The sequence below is a fragment of the Melanerpes formicivorus genome, unplaced genomic scaffold, assembly GCF_026170545.1.
Source record: "Melanerpes formicivorus ecotype bairdi unplaced genomic scaffold, bMelFor1.0.p_v2 SCAF_4, whole genome shotgun sequence".
NCBI classification, from domain to species: Eukaryota; Metazoa; Chordata; class Aves; order Piciformes; family Picidae; genus Melanerpes; species Melanerpes formicivorus.
The window spans coordinates 302,866-322,744 of NW_027142356.1; the positions used below are offsets into that span (position 1 = coordinate 302,866).

General features: G+C 44.0%; 1 protein-coding gene across 1 annotated transcript in view; it reads left to right on the forward strand.

Moving 5' to 3' along the window:
- The first annotated feature begins 474 nt into the window (after positions 1–474).
- The window catches only part of MMRN1 (multimerin 1), a 57,386-nt gene continuing 37,981 nt past the window's right edge, over positions 475–19,879 (forward strand). The window contains exons 1-2 of the mRNA XM_068171062.1: positions 475–1,046; positions 17,225–17,344. Coding sequence (XP_068027163.1) covers positions 550–1,046; positions 17,225–17,344 — 617 coding nt within the window. The 5' untranslated portion in view covers positions 475–549. The remainder of the gene's footprint in view (positions 1,047–17,224; positions 17,345–19,879) is intronic.

Sequence of the window (19,879 nt, forward strand, 5' to 3'; positions counted from 1 at the left end):
ATGACCTCCCCACTTCTGGTAGCAGTGTACTTAAACAAAAAGAGAAGGCACTGCAAATGTTCAGCTTTGTATATGTAGCCAACTCTCTTTTGAAGGCAAGGGTCACTAGTACAAACCATCCAAAAGGCATGTGACAAGTCACTTCTGTTTTCTGTATGCATTCATGTGAAAGGAAAATTACCTCATAATTTCAGGTTTTGTCCCATAGGATTACTTCACAGTACATATTTTTCCACATTTCTACAGTGCTATTAATCTTTATCTTTTTTCTGTCTCCTGCAGAAACCTTTTTCTCTCCCAAAGGCTGCCAGGCTCCCACTCTCCAAGGGGTCACAGGTTGCAGAGGAATCCACAGAAACAGGAAACCAGGCTTCCTCAGTCAGTTTTGAAACGCCAAAACCTGTTTCCTTTCTGCAAAAATAAAGCCTGTCAGGGCATCCCCTAAGTAGGCACATTGTATGAGCCACAGTCAGGAGGAGGGAGAAGCTACAGGATCTCTTGCTTGGTAAATAAATGTGAGAGAGCTTGTAGCATTCACAAATCATCAGAATGAAGGAGGTAATCTTCCTGCTACTCCTATTGCACTTACAGAATGGAAGTACTGGATTTAATATTACAGGGAAGCTTGGGAACACAGGCCAGGGTGGTGAAACCCGAACAAGTCACTCAGATGTGACTCCATCTCCAACCACAGTTTTGGGGTCACCCCATTCTGAGATCCAAGCTGCTGAAGTGAGTGCCTCATCTCCTTTTCCATCTTCAGGGAAGTCTCTGGGAATGAAAGCGATGAAGAAAACCTCCAGTCCTACAACCTCTACTGCAAGCCAGTCAAATAGACGCGGTGACAGTGACTTTGACAAAGATAAGATGGGGAGCTCATCTAGCATCAAAAGGGAACAGAGCAATGCTAGAGAGGTCCCCCTCCAGCAAGAGCTCACTACAACCCAGGATACAGCTACAGCGAACAGACTTCTCAAGCAGTCATCCCACAGCACCCAGAACGATGCCAACTCCAAAGCATCCGGCTTTGAAACTACCAGGGGAAAGTAAGGAAAGCTACTTATTTTGTCTTGTCTCCTAGGTACTGCTTAGAAATGGTTCCAAATTGGCAAAAGTCCAAGTAATTTCAGTAAGATAGTTTTCTGGGCTTAAGAAAGACCATCTATACCAAGCAAGAAACCAAAGGAGCAGTATTTACTCAAACCTGCACATTTGTAACAGAGTGAAATACTGCAGTGGTTTATTCCTTGGTTTAGTTAACTCAAAACCAACAGCAAAGTCATTACCAAATATATGGGCAGGACAGGACTACAATAGGTGTCTCCCTGGTTTATGCACAGTACACTTCAGCTGGTTTCTTTTTAAATGTCTTTTCTTGTGGGGAAAAGGAATTGTAAATCCACTTTGTCATATGAAGTCTATTTACCAAAAAATGACTGCATGACTGATTGTGTTTGTAAATTTCTCTACTAAAATGAAAATGCCTGGCAATTTGAAACACCTTGCTCTGTGCTAAAACGTAGAGAAGAGGCATTGCAGGTGAATGTGCATGCAGAGCTGTGGAACTTACTACATCACAGCTATGCATAAGAGAGTATATAAAATGGTAATGTGTAGTTCTACAGCTCTGCAACACTCACCCAGTTTCATTGTTCCCCAGTGTCTTCAGTTATCAGTGAGGATGTTAATACTGACTGTTACAAAGTTCACTCAATATATATGATATATATTCTGATACTGGTGGAAAATGGAAGAAGACATAAATGGTTGTTTTATTCTCTTAGTATTTATGGTGAGTGGGTTTCAGTATATGATTTCTGCTTTTGATAGTACTTGCCCATATGTTAGAATCCAAGAGTAGGAAAAGCTCTTCCACTTAAATTCACACAAAAGAGAAGAAATCAGCCCTCGGAAATTCTCCTGCAATTATCTGGCTCTGTGTGTCTGAGAGCTAGCATTCCTTCAATTCAGAGAAAAGATTCCCATTGACCTGGGCATATCTTGGATCACATAAGTGAAATAATGCAGAAGGACTCAAAAGAAAGGAGCCCTTTGCCTCCACTGTAGTAAGGACCTGTGTTTCCCAGACAGGTTTCCTAGTGTGCTTCTTCAGTTGCAGACATCATCTGTAACAAACCCTTACTGCCCTCTTTGGCAGACCATTCAAGTTAACGTGAGTTAAATGGGTTCTCTTTACGAGTGAGAGCTGATAACTGCATCTCAAATCAAACAGCCCTTAACATATGCTAACCTTAGAGTCTTTGTAGCTTTCTCAGCTTTTTGCAAGAAGAGTATTCTGGTGAAACCAATCATCAGAAAATTCCGTGAATTTTCAGGCAGTTTTTCGACTTTTGACACAAGAGGAAGCAAAAAATGAGGTGAAGAGGGTGTCATGTTGTATTTATCATAATGCTATGTGGTTGCAACTGCACAAAGGCAAGATGAGTAGACCTTGCATGGGCTAGCACCTTATTTCATGAGGAGCAGCCTGCTGTGTAAGATGCATCAAGGGCTTTTTGCTGTGGTTTGCTTTTTTAAAATTTATTGATAATTTTTAATTTTTAGCTAGGATTGTGTACCAGGTACTGCAACGTATAGCAGCATGGAACCACAGCAGAAAACAGAACACCAAATCCCCACCCTCTTTCCTCTACTGCTGGGCACCATAGCCATCCTCTGGCATATGTCTGCAGTCCTAGGTGTGGCTCCATCCTTTCCACACTAAGATCCTCATGTTACAAGCCTTGTCTTCCTACCACATAGAAGTGTTTTTACAATCAGCTAGTCTTGAGATTTTCTTCTGGTTTTGCCACTGACCTGGGCTGCCTTCACTATTCTATCATCCTTTCTCTCTGAATCAGACCTGGACAAACAACAAAGTTACTGTTGACTCAAATACTGTCAGTAAAGTCATGAAAAAGTGCCAGGTAAAAAATGCTCAATTGTTAGTGATCACTGCTGTGAAACACCTGGAGAGGTGCTACTGAATAACTATGCATAAGAACACAAGCATTTTTACCTAGTATGCACAGGTGATATCCATTTCTAGTGTCTGCTTTCTAACAAAACAAAACAAAACAAAACAAAGACGATACCAAGCTGGGGGCAGGAGTTGATCTGCTGGAGGGTAGAGAGGCTCTACAGAGGGACCTCAACAGGCTGGACAGATGGGCAGAATCCAACGGTATGAGATTGAATACATCCAAGTGCTGGGTTCTGCACATTGGCCACAACAACCCCATGCAGTGCTACAGGCTGGGGTTGGAATAGTTGGAGAACTGCCAGACTGAAAGAGATCTGGGGTTACTGGTCAATGGTAGGCTGAACATGAGCCTGCAGTGTGCCCAGGTGGCCAAGAAGGCCAATGGCATCCTGGCCTGCATCAAGAATAGTGTGGCCAGCAGGAGCAGGGAGGTCATTCTGCCCCTGTACACTGCACTGGTTAGGCCACACCTTGAGTTCTGTGTCCAGTTCTGGGCCCCTCAGTTTAGGAAGGAGGTTGACTTGCTGGAGTGTGTCCAGAGAAGGGCAATGAAGTTGGTGAGGGGTTTGGAACACAAGCTCTATGAGGAGAGGCTGAGGGAGCTTAGCATGGAGAGGAGGAGACTCAGGGGAGACCTTGCTCTCTACAACTACCTGAAGGGAGGTTGTAGCCAGACGGTCACTGGTCTCTTCTCCCAGGCAAGCAGCACCAGAACAAGAGGACACAGTCTCAAGCTGTGCCAGGGGAGATTTAGGCTGGAGGTAAGGAAGAAATTCTTCACAGAAAGAGTGATTGGCCATTGGAATGTGCTGCCTGGGGAGGTGGTGGAGTCACCATCACTGGAGGTGTTTAGGAGGAGACTGGATGAGGCACTTAGTGCCATGGTTTAGTTGATTAGATGGTGCTGGGTGATAGGTTGGACTTGATGATCTCGAAGGTCTTTTCCAACCTGGTTAATTCTGTTCTAAAATAGCAACCTTATTGTAAATAAAGTGAAAGAGATGATGTAAAACTTCCAGCAAGGACACACTGCTTTCTTCCATCTTTACTCATTTAATGCCTGAGCACAGCATGAATGAGCCAACAGCAGATTTTGCAGCTGTAAAATGCTCTACTTGTAAGGGATTATGGAAGCATCATTTGGTTTGGGGTTTTACTTGGAATTGAAGCAAATCTTTTGTTAAAAACTGTATTCCAAACTGAACTGTTGAGTGACCTTGCAGGAACTGCAGGACTCTCTGATCCTTTATGGCAACCCATTGTGCTAACATATGGGCAGAGATGCTGGTGTTAAGAGGCTCCATATAGAAGAAACAACAGTGAGAAATTGGAGAGGTCAGAGAGAGTCAAGAGGAATGAACATGGAAAAGAACAAGCATTTAGGTTTTAATGTACTTTTAAAAATAGCAATATATATATTTTGTTGGAGAGTCTCTAGGGCTGTCAGGTCACCCACAAAGTACAACATGTGCCCATTGTATAAATACCCCTTTCTGAGGGAGGTTGTGTTTAATGACACAGCTATCCCTTGCTATCTCTACCCTAGGTTATCTGAGGACAGTATTATACAGACACATCAAATGAATACTAGATTTGAAAAAAGTTCCACTGCTTCATTCTGGTATTGCAAAATTTCTTGTTAGAATGTCAGAAGAACATGATTTGAAAAGATCCCATGGATTTTCAAAGTCTGCTGCTGAAGAATATTTCTGAACATCACCAAGTGTGGCAAGCAGGACACACCTAGATGTGGCAGCTAGCATCACCCCAGAGCCCAGACCTCCAGTCAGAGTGGTGCTGGTGCTGCAGGACCAAGATCAAGTGGACAAAGCATTAGTGAGTCAGGATCAGGCCTGGTGATGGTGACCAGCACAAGACACAGCCTAGTGACCACTGGGCAAGTTCATAGTCACAGGGCAAGGTCAAAGTCAGGCCAAGATGTCAGCTTGGAGGTCTGGATCAGCACAATGCAGCTTCGGGGTGAACTTCAGTGGGGGTCCTGAGCATGTGGGCAGGGGTAGGGTGGTCAGGGTGAACGAGATCCACAAGTGCCATCAGAGTACTGACATGTTTCCATTTAATCTTGAAAGAAACACCCTGTTAGAACTATAAGAAGAAATGAATAGGGCTTTTTTTCCTACTGAAACAGAATCATCTTTACCAAAGACCACAATTTTATTTAAAAAACTCCTCTCAAGATGTTGTTTCAGGTTCTAGCAGGACTTCTTGGGGCAGAGACATACTGCAACATGCAGTCAACTGATGAGAAGTACAGTCTATAGCGCTAAAGGCTCCCGGTTCAAGGCTCTGCTGTTAATAAGGCAAAGCTTATTGATGTGGTATTAGATGTGATACATTAGGTGCTAAATATTGGGCATATCCTCATCTCTAAAAACATGAAACCATTCTTTATTCCTCAGTAGAATGAACATGCAACTAAATCCTGTTCTTTCACAGCCAAGTGGAGCAATTTTAAGAATGGGTACAGGAGGACATAATGCACAGATTCTGTAGCTACCTGTTCTCAAACCATTTCAGGAGAGCAGTTTCTCTGGTAAGGTATCCCTGCTTCTGGAAGGGCCTGCACCAAAGCTTTCAGAAAGGTAAGGAAACTTCCTAGGAAGCATATCCAGAACCAAAATGGACTGAGCTGAAGGAAAATTCCTGTCTTCACTCCCAGTAATGAATTTGACTTAAGCTCTGAAATGTAGGGCTCATGTCTCTGTGAATGATTTATTATTATTATTATTATTATTATTATTATTATTATTACCTATCTTCAAATTTTCATGCTATCCATATTCATTAATAAATAAATGCTGGAAAACTAGAGCTGTGCTTCAGCAGCAGAGAGTTTTTTACCAAGTTGGGTGGCATTAGATGTGAGCACCAATTTGGTGTCAAAGAATAAAACTGCTGATGTGTTCTTTCCAATTGAGTTCATGTAAGATGTACCTTTTTTAGCCTGAGGAGAAAGACAAATGTAGCATTTCATTGTATAAAGAAGCTCAAATAACATTGGTGCTACAGAGCAAGTCTGAGGCAGAGCCTTGAGACTGACACATTCATCTTTCCACTCTGAATCCAATTTTATCAATTACTCTTCAAGGCAGCTCCTGAATACATGAGATATTCATTCAGGCTGTAAATTAGCCACACTATCTCGACTGTTGGATGGTTCTACATTACTCTTTTCTTTTAGGATGTGTATATTACACACTTTCCAATTATCACAAAACTACTGAGGATCTTCATAGACTTCCTGTGCCATTACCTTGCACATCAGTAGAGGTGACAGTATTTTATTACTAAGCACAGTAGGGTTTAATAAATACACCAAGGACAGATTTGCTTCGTTGTCACATGTGATTGGAGTGCTGAAATATTATCTCATTCTCATGCCCAGATCTCTGCATTTCTCCCTGGAAACTGTTTTGCCTGTATCAGCTTGGCAGAACTTCTAGTGCAATGACAAATTAAAATGAATGGTTAAGAGTGGTTCAAGAGACAGAGAAACCTAATTTAACTGTGTGCTTAACATAGGGTTCACAGTCTCTTTTGATCATGTCACTTTTTAATGCGTTGATTTCTTATGATTTTGCATGACTGTGCATTTACAATGAAGTCATGGTTTAGGTTTAGTTTAGTTTAAGTTTAGGTTTAAGTTAAGTTTAGGTTACTCACTGTAACCTGGCAGGAGGAACCTCTTACTCTCATACTTCTGTTGCCTTGGTGGCTGATTGTTGGAGGATGTTTGAGAAGAGGTGCCTGTTTTGCCCCCACAATGTTATATTCCAGCCATGCAGAAGACCTTTGCAATGAGCCCCTCTTGTCCAGCAGCATCTTGAGTGTACTTCTGATGCTTGGCTGTAAGCCCACAATCTAATTTCCCTGCACATGCTGCACACTGTGTGACTTCCATTCATCCACGTGCAGATACTCACTGCTTCCTTGCTATTTCCTCCACAGAATAAATGGGGCAACACACAGAATTATGCAGTTGCATAATGGTGCATGTGGCATAGTAGCAAAGAAATGGAACCATCCCAAGAGAATTTTAAAGCAAGTATTTAGAGATTGGTGTTGTCTTCTGCTGAGCATTGAAGTAAAACAATTACCAGATGAGTGAGACTGCTGATATGAAGTACCAAACACTTTACCACATCATGAAGATTAGGTAAAGGCATAGGGCAAGAGGAACACAAGGTCCATGTGATTCACAGACTTTTGGGGTTTTATCGTGCACTGAGGAACACTTTTCCACTGCTGATGTACCTTGCAGAAAATGAATCCAGAGGGGCTGTTTGCTCCAATGTGGTGGTCACTTTTCAAGTGGTTCCAGTCCTGAAATGGGAAGGATTTATTGCAGGAGATGGTTTAACCATCTTGCACTGCCTCCCAGAGAGATCCTGTAGGCTGTGGTAAACACATGTCCATGCAATTCTGTACTGTAGATGATAATAACTGCTGAAAAAACAGACAAAACCTCAGAAAGTAATAAAATCCAAAGTTCTGGTTTTCTGAGACCACCTTTCAGAGATGATGGCTGGGCAGAATCATTTCAGACTGTTTTCAGTAGTGTATGAAACAAGGATAGGAAGAAAAAAAAGTCTCCACTCAGGCTGTGTTTGAGACACTCACAGAGTACATATAAAGGGGAAAAAAGATAAGCAACTTCTTTTCTTAACCTCCTTAGAGTCTGGTTCTTTAGTTTTAATGTGATCAGATTCACATAAAGCACTGCTGTACGCAGATTACTTCTGAAATGTTTTAATGATGGTAGTAAAAGTTTCCATTCATCTCCTTACCCTAACTATTGAAGTAATGCTCATGCTTATCTTTGCTCTTGCTCTTGCTCATCTGCCACTATGAGAGTGAGGACTAGGAACAGACTGTTTTCCATCACTACTGAAGTCTTTTCACCCCTCTGCACAGATTAGGATTAGCCTAACAAACTGTAACCCATGTTAGGATTTACCTCCTAGCCACTGCAAACATTCAACCCTTTGCACCGGAAACATCTGCTGAAGCCTGCACAGAAAATGTGCATCCTTACAAATCTGAATGTAATTAACATTTTAGAAAACTGACAGCAATAGGCAAGGGGAAAAAACAGCATCAAGGTGGCCCCATGTGTTTTTCAAAAGATTACCTCTGCTGACAGTTAAAGTGTAGCAAAGAGACAGTTTTTCTGCCAAATCTCAAAGTATCTATTCTGTATTACACTGCGGTAAATAACACCACAGGTCATGAGGAAAAGCCTGGGAAAAAAAATCACCTTGAATTCCATGGACCTCAGATTCTTTTGTTCAAGAGTCCCGTAAGAAATCAATCAGTGACAGTATAAAGATGAAGCTCTTGCATGAGTTAAGTGGCGAATCAGGTACAAAGCAATTGACAAGGCATTTAATGAAGCTAAATATGAGAAGCTGCCCAAAGCAACACTGTAAACAGATTAAAGAGCTTCACCACTGACGGTCCTCTGAGAAGCACCAACTAGACCAGAACTAGCTTAATGAATTTTGTATTCTGGTTCAGTTAAATGATGGGAAATAAATTTATGTTCTAGAGGGGAAAATGCAGCATTAAGACTTTTTTACAGAGAAGTTTCCCTGGGTTTCCAAATACATTTTCCTCGATGATCCTCAAAACAGATTAATGGATATCTTCTCAAAAGTCTAAATAGTGTCTGGGGGAAAGTTTGATTATTTTGATAGGCTCTGAACACAGCAAGGGAGACAACATCTAAAAGAGCTGATCTGATTCACCACAAGACAACTTTTTAAATAAAAACATCAAAGTGCTGAACAAGTGAAAATTCTGGATTAATTTTTGCAGCATGAAGCAGAGCACAAAATCGGTCACAACAAACCCCAAAGCTCAGCTGTCCACAGTCCAAGGCTCCAGCACTGTACCTACAAAAAAAAAAAAAGAAACAAATGACAAAAGCAGAATGTGTGTTTTGCAAGAGGCAGGACAAAATGTCAGGACCCTGACACCTGAAAAAAACACATTAAACAAATTGTGGGACTCATCCCACCTGATACTTCAGTGTCAACAAGTCAGCTGCTACTCAGGTACAGAAACATACCCTTCAACATATTTAACCATCACAAACTATTGCATATAAAATGCACTTTTCAGAGGCTGTTCAGGTTTTCCATTCCAATCAACAAGTAAAAGAGACTTCCCAATTTGATTTGTTTATGGTCAGTCCCTAGTGAATTTTTATTTCAGCTGAGATTCACACATCTCAAAGGAAGTTAGGCAATGAAAAAAAAATTATTTTAGTTCCGGTTTATCATTTGCTTTGAACTAGAACTTAGGTTTTTGGAAGATGAGTGACGTTCATTTACAGAATGTACTGTATCATTGTCAGAAAAAAGTGAGAGGGCTCCGTAGCCCCCTAGTGGAATTCAGAGGAAGATGCTGAACCCAAGCCCCACACAGTAACAAAACCCCCATGCAATAACAAAAAAAACCCACTGAGGGTGCTCTCTATGCTTTGAGTGCTTACATTTTGTTATTATTACCTGTCTTCAGACATGCTTGGCAGGTTGTCTAAAGCAAACCGAAAATGTACCACAGCAATAGAGTTTTATACATACTAAATTCAGGACCTACACACTGATCTTCATGTCTTCAGTCTTTAGAATGTTAGAATAAACCAGGTTGGAAGAGACCTTCAAGATCATCGCATCCAACCCATCAACCAATCCAACCCACCCAAACAGCTAACCCATGGCACCAAGCACCCCATCAAGTCTCCTCCTGAACATCTCCAATGACGGCGACTCCACCACCTCCCCAGGCAGTCCATTCCAATGGGCAATCATTCTCTCTGTATAGAACTTCTTCCTAACATCCAACCTAAACCGCCCCTGGCGCAGCCTGAGACTGTGTCCTCTTGTTCTGGTACTGGCTGCCTGGGAGAAGAGACCAGCCCCCGCCTGTCTACAACCTCCCTTCAGGTAGTTGTAGAGAGTGATAAGGTCACCCCTGAGTCTCCTCCTCTCCAGGCTAAGCAATCCCAGCTCCCTCAGTCTTTCCTCATAGGGCTTGTGTTCCAAACCCCTCACGAACTTCGTTGCCCTTCTCTGGACATGTTCCAGCAAGTCAACATCCTTCCTAAACTGAGGAAGCCAGAACTGGACACAGGACTCGAGGTGCGGCATAATCAGTGCAGTGTACAGGGGCAGAATGACCTCCCTGCTCCTGCTGGCCACACTGTTCCTGATGCAGTCCAGGATGCCACTGGCCCTCTTGGCTGCCTGGGCACACTGCAGGCTCATGTTCAGCCTACCATCGACCAGTACCCCCAGGTCCCTCTCCACCTGGCTGCTCTCATCCACTCTGACCCCAGCCTGTAGCTCTGCATGGGGTTGTTGTGGCCAATGTGCAGAACCCGGCACTTGGATGTGTTCAATCTCATGCCCTTGGACTCTGCCCATCTGTCCAGCCTGTTGAGGTCCCTCTGCAGAGCCTCTATACCCTCCAGCAGATCAACTCCTGCCCCCAGCTTGGTGTCATCTACAAATTTACTTACTAATGATGGACTCAATGCCCTCATCCAGATCATCAATAAAGATGTTAAAGAGCATGGGCCTGATCCCTGGGTGACACCACTGGTGCCTGGCCGCCAGCTGGATGTGGCACCATTCACCATCACTCTCTGGGCTTGGCCTCCAGCCAGTTCCTAATGCAATGCAGTGTGCTCCCGTCCAAGCCATAGGCTGACAGCTTGGCCAGGAGTTTGCTATGGGGGACAGTGTCAAAGGCCTTGCTGAAGTCCAGGCAGACTACATCCACAGCCTGCCCCACATGCAGCAGGCAGTCACCTGGGCATAGAAGGAGATCAGGTTGGTGAGGCAGGACCTGCCCTTACTGAATCCATGCTGGCTGGGCCTGATCCCTTGGCCATCCTGTAAGTGCTGTGTGATTGCACTCAGGATGACCTGTTCCATGATCTTGCCTGGCACTGAGGTCAGGCTGACAGGTCTATAACTCCCTGGCTCATCCATCCGACCCTTCTTGTGGATGGGGACCACCTTGGCCAGTTTCCAGTCATCTGGGACCTCTCCAGCGAGCCAGGACTGCTGGAAAATGATGGGGAGTGGCTTGGCAGCTCATCTGCCAGCTCTCTCAGCACCCTAGGATGTATCCTGTCTGGTCCCATGGACTTGTGGGGATCCAAGCTGCTGAGGAGAGTTCCAACCACCTGCTCCTGGAACACAGGGAAACTGTGCTGCTCCCTGGCTCCTTCTACCAGCTCTGCAGGCCAGCTGTCTGCAAGACGTTCTGTCCTGCTAGTAAAAATTGAGGCAAAGAAGGTGTTAAGTACATCTGCCTTTTCCTCATCCTTTGATACAACATTTCCCTCCATGTCAACCAAGGAGTGGAGGTTGTCCTTGCCCTTCCTCTTGCTATGAATATATTTATATAAGGATTTTTTGTTGTCCTTCACAGTAGAGGCCAGTTTAAGCTCCAAAGAGGAAAAAAAAAATTTCTTCCACATCATGTCATTATATGCTTTTAGATATTAATTCACATAGCCTACATCATTCAGAAGACCAATCATATCACCCAGAGGAGATAGATATATAGATATATAGATATATAGATATATAGATATATAGATATATAGATATGATATTTATATATAGATGTATATATGGAGAGGAGATAAATAAAAAAATGTATAAAAAATACATATATATGTAAAATACATATATACACATATATATATATTATATATATAAAAAATATATAATATAAATATATATATATATATCTCCACCCAGGGAGGTGGTGGAGTCACCATCCCTGGAGGTGTTCAAGAGGGGATTGGATGTGGAACTTGGAGCCATGGTCTAGTAGTCATGAGGTCTTGGGTGACAGGTTGGACTTTATGATCTTTGAGGTTTTTTTTCCAACCTTATTGATTCTATGATTCTATGATTCCTTCTTGCATCTCTCCATTCTCTGGCTATACCTCTATAATCCTCCCAATTGACCAGACCTTTTTTTTCCACATCTTGTAAACCTCCTTTTTCTTGTTGAGTTCTACTAAGAGTTCCTTACTTCTTCCTCCCTTACTTCCCCCCCTCCCCTCCCTTCTCCCCCTCCAAGGGAATACATTTTTCTTGAGCACAACCAACCTGTCTGCTGTCTGCTTCAGTGCCTGGGTGTCCTCATGGTGAACAAGTTTCTTATTCTTAGTCTGAACTTCTTTTGTTTCAATTTGGGCCTGTTATCTCTTGTCCTCCTGCCAAGTACTGCCAGGAAGAGCCCAGATCCAACTTCTCAGTAAGCCTTCCAGTAGGATCTGGGACGCTGCTCTTAGGTGCTCTCAAAGCCATCCTTTTTTACCTGCCTAAACAAACCCTGGTCCCTCAGCCTCTTCTTGCAAGGCATCTACCAACTTCAGATGCTCATAGCATCATTGTACATCCTCTCTGATGTGGTGTAAAGGACAATACAAAATGAAAACAGGTGTAGAATCAAGATTAGTATTCCATAAACTATTTCATAAACATAAATATGAATAAATTGCACACAGTGTGAAGGAGGCACAGTGATCAAGCCATGCACCAACTTTAACAATGGCTCCAGCTCAGGGTCCTTTTGTGTTTCTTCAGCAACACAATAATCTCATTTTCATGATTCAGTGACATTCAGCTGCACTGATTCAATAGCATTCCTATTAGAAGCCAGGTAATCTAATTTAATGACAGATAACAAAAATTACTCCTTTTCAGATAGAATATGGAAAGGGCAGAACAAAACCTATACCTGCCACAGTCCAGCTGCCACTGATGTTGAGCATCTTTAGTACCACTGACAAGGAGCTGTGTTTGCAGGTGGGAGCGATGGTGCACAGGTGCAGCACAGGTGCCCTGCAGCTGGCAGGGCACAGCTTGCCCTGCAGACATGCTGTGGGAAGGTCCTGGCACTCCCACTCACCCTCCCACAGGAAAGCGTGATTTTTCAGTTTTAGTGTAAATTGTTCTTTGCTTTCCAGCAACACTGGGAATCACAGCATCGGGAGGACTGTTTCACAGCCTGCTGCAGTTCAGCATCTCCACTGTTGGTGAATATATTCAGAACAATCCTGCCACAGAGCAGATCGCGAGCAGTCATTGTATTCCTCCTTCGGAGTCAAACACATTCATCTTTCTCTCTCGCTGCCCTCCTTTCCGCAGGCCCTCTGCTCTCCCTCATCATGCCTGCGAGGTCCGAGGGAGGCGGCGGGGCTCTGGCCGGCCGTTGGGGCCGATGAGCAGCGCCGCGCCAAGCGCCGCGCCGGGCTGTACCTCGACTCACACGGCCGTAGCTCCGGCCTGGCCTGGCCCCCCCCCAGCAGGCGCCGGGCCCGGAGTCGCCTCCGGCGGCTTTCCGCCACCTGCGGCCTTCCGCCACCTGGTGGCGCTGCCCGGCAGCGCTCCGCCTCTGGCGCCTCACGGCGCGCGGTACCGCGCCGCGGTGCGGCCGGTCGTCGGCTGCGATCTGAAGCGTGGAGCGGCCGCGACCAGGCGCCGGCTGCAGGTAGCGGCAGGAAGAGGACGATGGTTCCCGCACTGTGGTGGCAGCCCGCGGGGTCGACGGGGCGAGCCTTCCGCCGCTTCTCCGCGCCTGCACTTAAACTGCCACCAAGGAAGTGATAGAGCAGAACAGAAGCCTGCCGATTGCCAATTAGGAGAGGGGTTTAAGTGCTGGCAAGAGGCCAGTGAAGTAATGAAGGGCTCTTGAGCATCCCCTGAACCGGCAGGCAGGGCAGTACATATATGAGCATGACCCTGTACTCCGGGTCAAGCATGGCATTTTCCATCATAGAATGTCCAGCTTCAGAAATCTGCACAGTGCATTAAGACACCATATTTGTGTTCTAAGAAAATCTAAACAAAAATTAGCAAGTAACAGCTGGTGAGACATTGCCCACTGTTGGTCTGCTGGCCCTGCGTCACAGGGCAGGTTTCTGCAGTCCATGTTTTCATCTGGCAGACAGGATAGCAGCTGTTTGCAGGGACTCGGGGCCCTCTGAAGTGGCAAGACATTGCTCAGTAACTGACGCCATTATGGACAGAAATACAGGGACATAGCTCCCACTGGGAGGCTGATGTAAGTCGCTGAGGGTGAGTCAGCCAAACGCAGTAAGCAGTCTTGCACTGTCAGAAATAATCTCTTTCTTGGGTTTTTTTTTTTTCTTCAACTGAGGGAAATAGATGTATTACTGGTACATCCTCAATGAAAACTGGACTTGCCATGAACACAGAGCAGACAGACCTTGCTGACAATTGCCCCAGAGCTCTTTCTGTTTCACAGTTATCTCCAGGATGCATCCTTTCTATTTTCTGCCTGACTGTGGAACTGAAGAAATGCTTCAGAGGAATATTTTCTCTGTGGAAAAAGAAACAGGACTGGTATAAGCAGAAGAGAAGAAAACTTTCCCTGGAAGGCATTAACACAAGTTCTGGTTAAGCTGTATGGGACATAGTAATATCCCAAAAGCTAAAGGCAGGCTTAAAGACACCATCTGGGACTTACTAATGCCCTGCCAGTGGTAAGTGCTTTGCTCCAGCTTTGTGGCAGGCTCCACAGCACATTAGCTTTGAATTCGCAGTAGCCATAAAGCCCAGAGGCCGACCAAGACTGCAAAACAGGCACAGCTTATTGCTTGCAAAAGGAAAACATGCTGCTCTTCCTACCATCTTCTCAGATAGAGTCAAACTGTGCTTGATGCAAAGCTGGGGCAGCAGTACTTTGATTCAAACTGGAAATATTGCTGAAAATATCACAAGCAAAGAGCCTGTTTCAAAGGCCTGAGGACTCAGAGGTACTCTCCCACACTGTGCTGCTAGTGAGTTTTCCTGGCCAGTGTATACAAATTTGTCATGTGGGCTTTTTGCCAGCTGGGGGCTTGCACCACTCTCCAGGCTGAATTTCTGTTATGTGTTGCAAGGATTTTGTTTTGTTTATAAATACCACTTTCCTGACTGAAATCTGGCTAAATGCAAAAGAAATACGAGGATCCTGCAGCTCTCAACAAAATCTGCATGCTACAAGCTTGTGTTAGAAGCCAATCTGGGATATATTATTATAGAGGCTAAGGAGGATTTTCAGGTTTAAGGTCCTGTTATGCCAATCAGTACTCTTCTGTTTTGCTCTCTGCATTAGCACAGCCTGTCATAGTTCTTCTGCCACACTTCATCTTCTAGATACAAATCTACATTTTTTCAGACAATTTGATTTCAAAATCGTATTTACATTCTTAACATCTCTTAATGAGCTTATTTCATTGGTAGAGTAAACCTAATTATGAGTCACACCAGGGGCTCTTTTGCTGTGAATATTTCCTCCAATTTAGCCTGATCAAAGATTGCTGGGCCATGTGAGAACCACAGCTTTAGATATTGTACTCATGTAGCTTAAGAACGAGTTAAACATTTTAAATAGAAACAATCCTCACAATGAACCCCCCATCCCCCCACCCCCCACCCCTTGCTGGCATGTTTTTTCATTAAATTCTTTAACTGTCTTTTAAAATCCATTCTAGCTTCTGTAACATCCAAATCTGGCACAAGCTTGTTTGTGGGAAACAGTCCCCTGACACCTGATTTAAGTTTAAACTTGGGGGGTTTTCTTAATGCTTATTTGTCATACCCCCTCCTCCCACCCCAATATTTCAATAATGAATACCTATCCCTACTGCTCTTCATTTTCTGTTTGTATCTTTTCATGTCTCTTTAGAATGTAGGAATGAAGCTGAATTCTGTGTTAAAACTGTGGGCTAACCATGAACTCAGGAAGGAGCTGATGTATTGAAACAGTGGTGAATTCTGTGTGGGGTTTTTGGTTGGTTGGTTGGGTTTGTTTGTTGTTTTTTTCTGTAGTCCTTCCCTTTATGTTTTTTATTCACTGATTAATGTTAAACTGTCTTATTCAAAGAGCTAACCACAATGACTCAAATGTTTTTCCTGATGCTAGTTAATGTAGGTGATCATACTGCCTGTATAAGGCTGTCTTTATTTGTGCCTGACTGCCTTTTTCTGATATTTAATTAGTTGGAGATTCAGAATCATAAGATTTCTACAGTTCTCCAAGATCAGCTTTAGGTTTGCTACACAAACCAATTTTCTATAGCTCTGTATAACTGTCATCTTCCTATTCACCTCCTTTTCCCTGATTAATGAATATGATGTGTACTACAGATTAGTGTGGAATTCTGCAGATAAACTGTTTCTTGAGATAGCTAACTAGTCTTTCACCTCTCTGATTTAAGGCCTTATTATCTATAACAGGATTTATCCTCTTACTGTGTGGCAGGTTGCTTTTTTCTCCCCTCTAACAGCTTCTGGTGAATGACCTTGCCAAAAGCCTTTGAAAATCACCCCTTTACCTACCTGTTTCCAATTTGAGGAAGGCCAATAGACTTCCGAGGCATGAGTTCCCTGTACAAATATGTTCTGAGCCATTATTCAATTTTTAATTTCTACTTCTGTTCTCTACTGAAACTTCTACCAAGTTGCCACTTCAAATTCCAATTTAATAGTTTGTTGCAGCCTCCTTAGAATCCTTTTCAAAAAACCAAACTTGGCCATACACTCACTAGCTCCTGTGTCCTGTGCTGCAGTGAGAAAGTGTTTGATCATTTCATATATGACTTCCTTCTCTGGGTGGGTAGCCAGAGGCACAGTTAATCATAGAGCTGTGGCACGTAATTGCTGCCTGTGGCTTTGACCTCAATGTGCATTGCAAAACCCACTGTACATCTACTCAAATGGTTGCTTGAGAAAAGAAGGAAGAGTGGAAATGTCTGTCCATAAAGAGAAAGTTAGGTGTGGCTAAAAATCTTACTAAAACATCCTTTGAATTTTGGATAAACAGTTTCTGTAGTCTGAAATGTATGTGTAATTCAAGACATGTGATTACTGCACTCTAGAAAAGCTTTTTTGGACTTGGTGCTCCACAAACATTCACAAAGAAAAACTCAGATTTGCAATATAAATTATGAGGAGATGGAGAAGTGATTGTTTTCTTTATTGTTAATGAGTAGCTGAAGGGCAAAGTCTGAGAACTGCCCCAGGCTACATGAGCATTCTGAGGGAAACCAAACTTTATTTCCATGGCTTTGTCCTATCCCTAAATAATGGGTTCAACTTTCCCCTTTGAGCATCATGTATCATCGTATTATGGCAAACATTGCTTGTGTTTTCCATTGTATTGACCTTCTGTATCTTACAGGAACTGGTGTGCTTATGTCCATAGCAGACTCCTACCTACAGTGGTAGTGGACAACCTGGAAACCTTCTCATCAGGCAGAGTGAAGCCTTGCACTTGGCATGTTGGATCTTGTGCTCAGAGGTGTGTAAAAGTAGGAAGAAAGAGTGCTTGCAAGTACCTGAATTATCACCAGCTGCATAATTAATACAACCATGACTTTTGAAACACAAATGAAAACAGGACAGAGCAGATGAACATGTTTCCAGACCTCATCTTCACATGTCCTTGTAACAAGTGTAAAAGGTCATGATTTGGCATACCTTCACTCGCGCATCTTCTGCTCATTTTAAAGCCTTCATGACAGCCCACTGCCTGCTCCCTCCTCTGGAATACTGCAAGGAAAGGTGCACATGTACAAAGCGTTAAAGCGCATCCAGGGAAGAAAATCCTTTCTGTGCACTTTTCCAGGCTTGTGCTTTGTTGGAGCAAAAGGTTTCCACTGAGAATCATGAATATTTTTGTTATTATCTCTCTGCTCGGCACTTATTTCTGGCACAGCTTTGGTCATGCATTGAACCTGGAAAAGTATCACAGTATCACAGTATAACTAAGGTTGGAAATGATCTTGAGGTTCATCGAGTCCAACCTATCAACACAGACCCCATGACTAGACCATGGCACCAAGTGCCACGTCCAATCCCCTCTTGAACACCTCCAGGGATGGGGACTCAGCCACCTCCCTGGGCAACCCGTTCCAATGACGAATTACTCGCTCGGTGAAGAACTTCCTCCTCACCTCGAGTCTAAACCTCCCCTGGCGCAGCTTGAGACTGTGTCCTCTTGTTCTGGTGCTGGTTGCCTGTGAGAAGAGACCAACCCCTTCCCGGCTACAACCACCTTTCAGGTAGTTGTAGAGGGCAATGAGGTCACCCCTGAGCCTCCTCTTCTGCAGGCTAAACAATCCCAGCTCCCTCAGCCTCTCCTCGTAGGGCTTGTGTTCAAGGCCTCTCACCAGCTTGTAAATAGCGACCCTATTAAACATATTCAGATTGTCCTTTGTGGTTTGGGTGCTTCGTTGTATTCTCCACATATTTCAGGAGTAAATGAAATTGGACTTTAATGCATGGGCCTGCAAAATGGCGAATTGAAACAGCTCCAAGAGAACAGAGTGTAACGCTTTTCCTTTGAAAAAATTCCAAAGCCTCCTGTAAGCCAGTTTGACCGTTCTGAGAACTGTCCTCTAGGTGGTGTGGCAGAGCACGCTTAAGCCTTGGCGGCGAAACCAGGAACAGAGAATATCTTTAGGATTTGGTGACTGAAATATAGCAGATGGTAATGCAGAACTGTGGAGTGGACCCTCTCGCTGAAATGCTGCCACTTACTCTAATTCAGTCTTGAAGATTCACAATAACTCTGATTTCTGTGGGAAAATTATCTCCTTGTGCTGCTCCTGTAAATAAATATCTCCTATATGTATTTCTGAGGTTTTTCTACGTAGAGAGTTTTATTTGAAATAGCTGTTTCTGATTAACTCCCTTTGTGGATATTTCATTCTTATGAGTGCTTTCAGGAACGGATTATGCAAATACAGAATAAGGTAGTTTTGTCATAAAATAAGACCATCCATACAGCCAAAGAGCTGGGAACTCTCTTGATTTCAGTTCATGTTTATCTTCACTGAGTTCTTATTGCTCAAAAAGCCATTTCACAGAGGCAAAGCTGGTTTGGGACACATACAAAACTCCTGCCAGCTACTATGAATTTTAATATCTATAATATAACATGTCTTGTGAAGGAGTGTTGAGATTAATGTAAAACCAGGTGGCATTTGTTGGTCTGACAGCCTTCAAATTTGTCCTCATTTCTGGAATGGTTTGGGCAGGGAAACAGTGCCCAAAACAATGCTGTAACCAGTTTCTCCTGTACTTTCTGATATTTCACAGTATCACAGTATCACAGTATCACTTAGGTTGGAAAGGACCTCGAGGATCATCGAGTCCAACCTATCAACACAGACCCCATGACTAGACCATGGCACCAAGTGCCACGTCCAATCTCCCCTTGAACGCCTCCAGGGTCGATGACTCAACCACCTCCCTGGGCAACCCGTTCCAATGACGAATTACTCACTCGGTGAAGAACTTCCTCCTCACCTCGAGTCTAAACCTCCCCTGGTGCAGCTTGAGGCTGTGTCCCCTTGTTCTGGTGCTGGTTGCCTGTGAGAAGAGGCCAACCCCTTCCCGGCTACAACCACCTTTCAGGTAGTTGTAGAGGGCAATGAGGTCACCCCTGAGCCTCCTCTTCTCCGGGCTAAACAATCCCAGCTCCCTCAGCCTCTCTTCATAGGGCTTGTGTTCAAGGCCTCTCACCAGCCTTGTTGCCCTTCTCTGGACACGTTCAAGTGTTTCGATGTCCTTCTTAAACTGAGGGGCCCAGAACTGGACACAGTACTCAAGGTGCGGCCTAACCAAAGCAGAGTACAGGGGCACAATGACCTCCCTGCTCCTGCTGGCCACACTATTCCTAATGCAGGCCAGGATGCCATTGGCCCTCCTGGCCACCTGGGCACACTGCTGGCTCATATTCAGGTGGCTGTCGATCAGCACACCCAGGTCCCTCTCTGTTTGGGAGCTCTCCAGCCACTCCAACCCCAGCCTGTAGCTCTGCATGGCATTG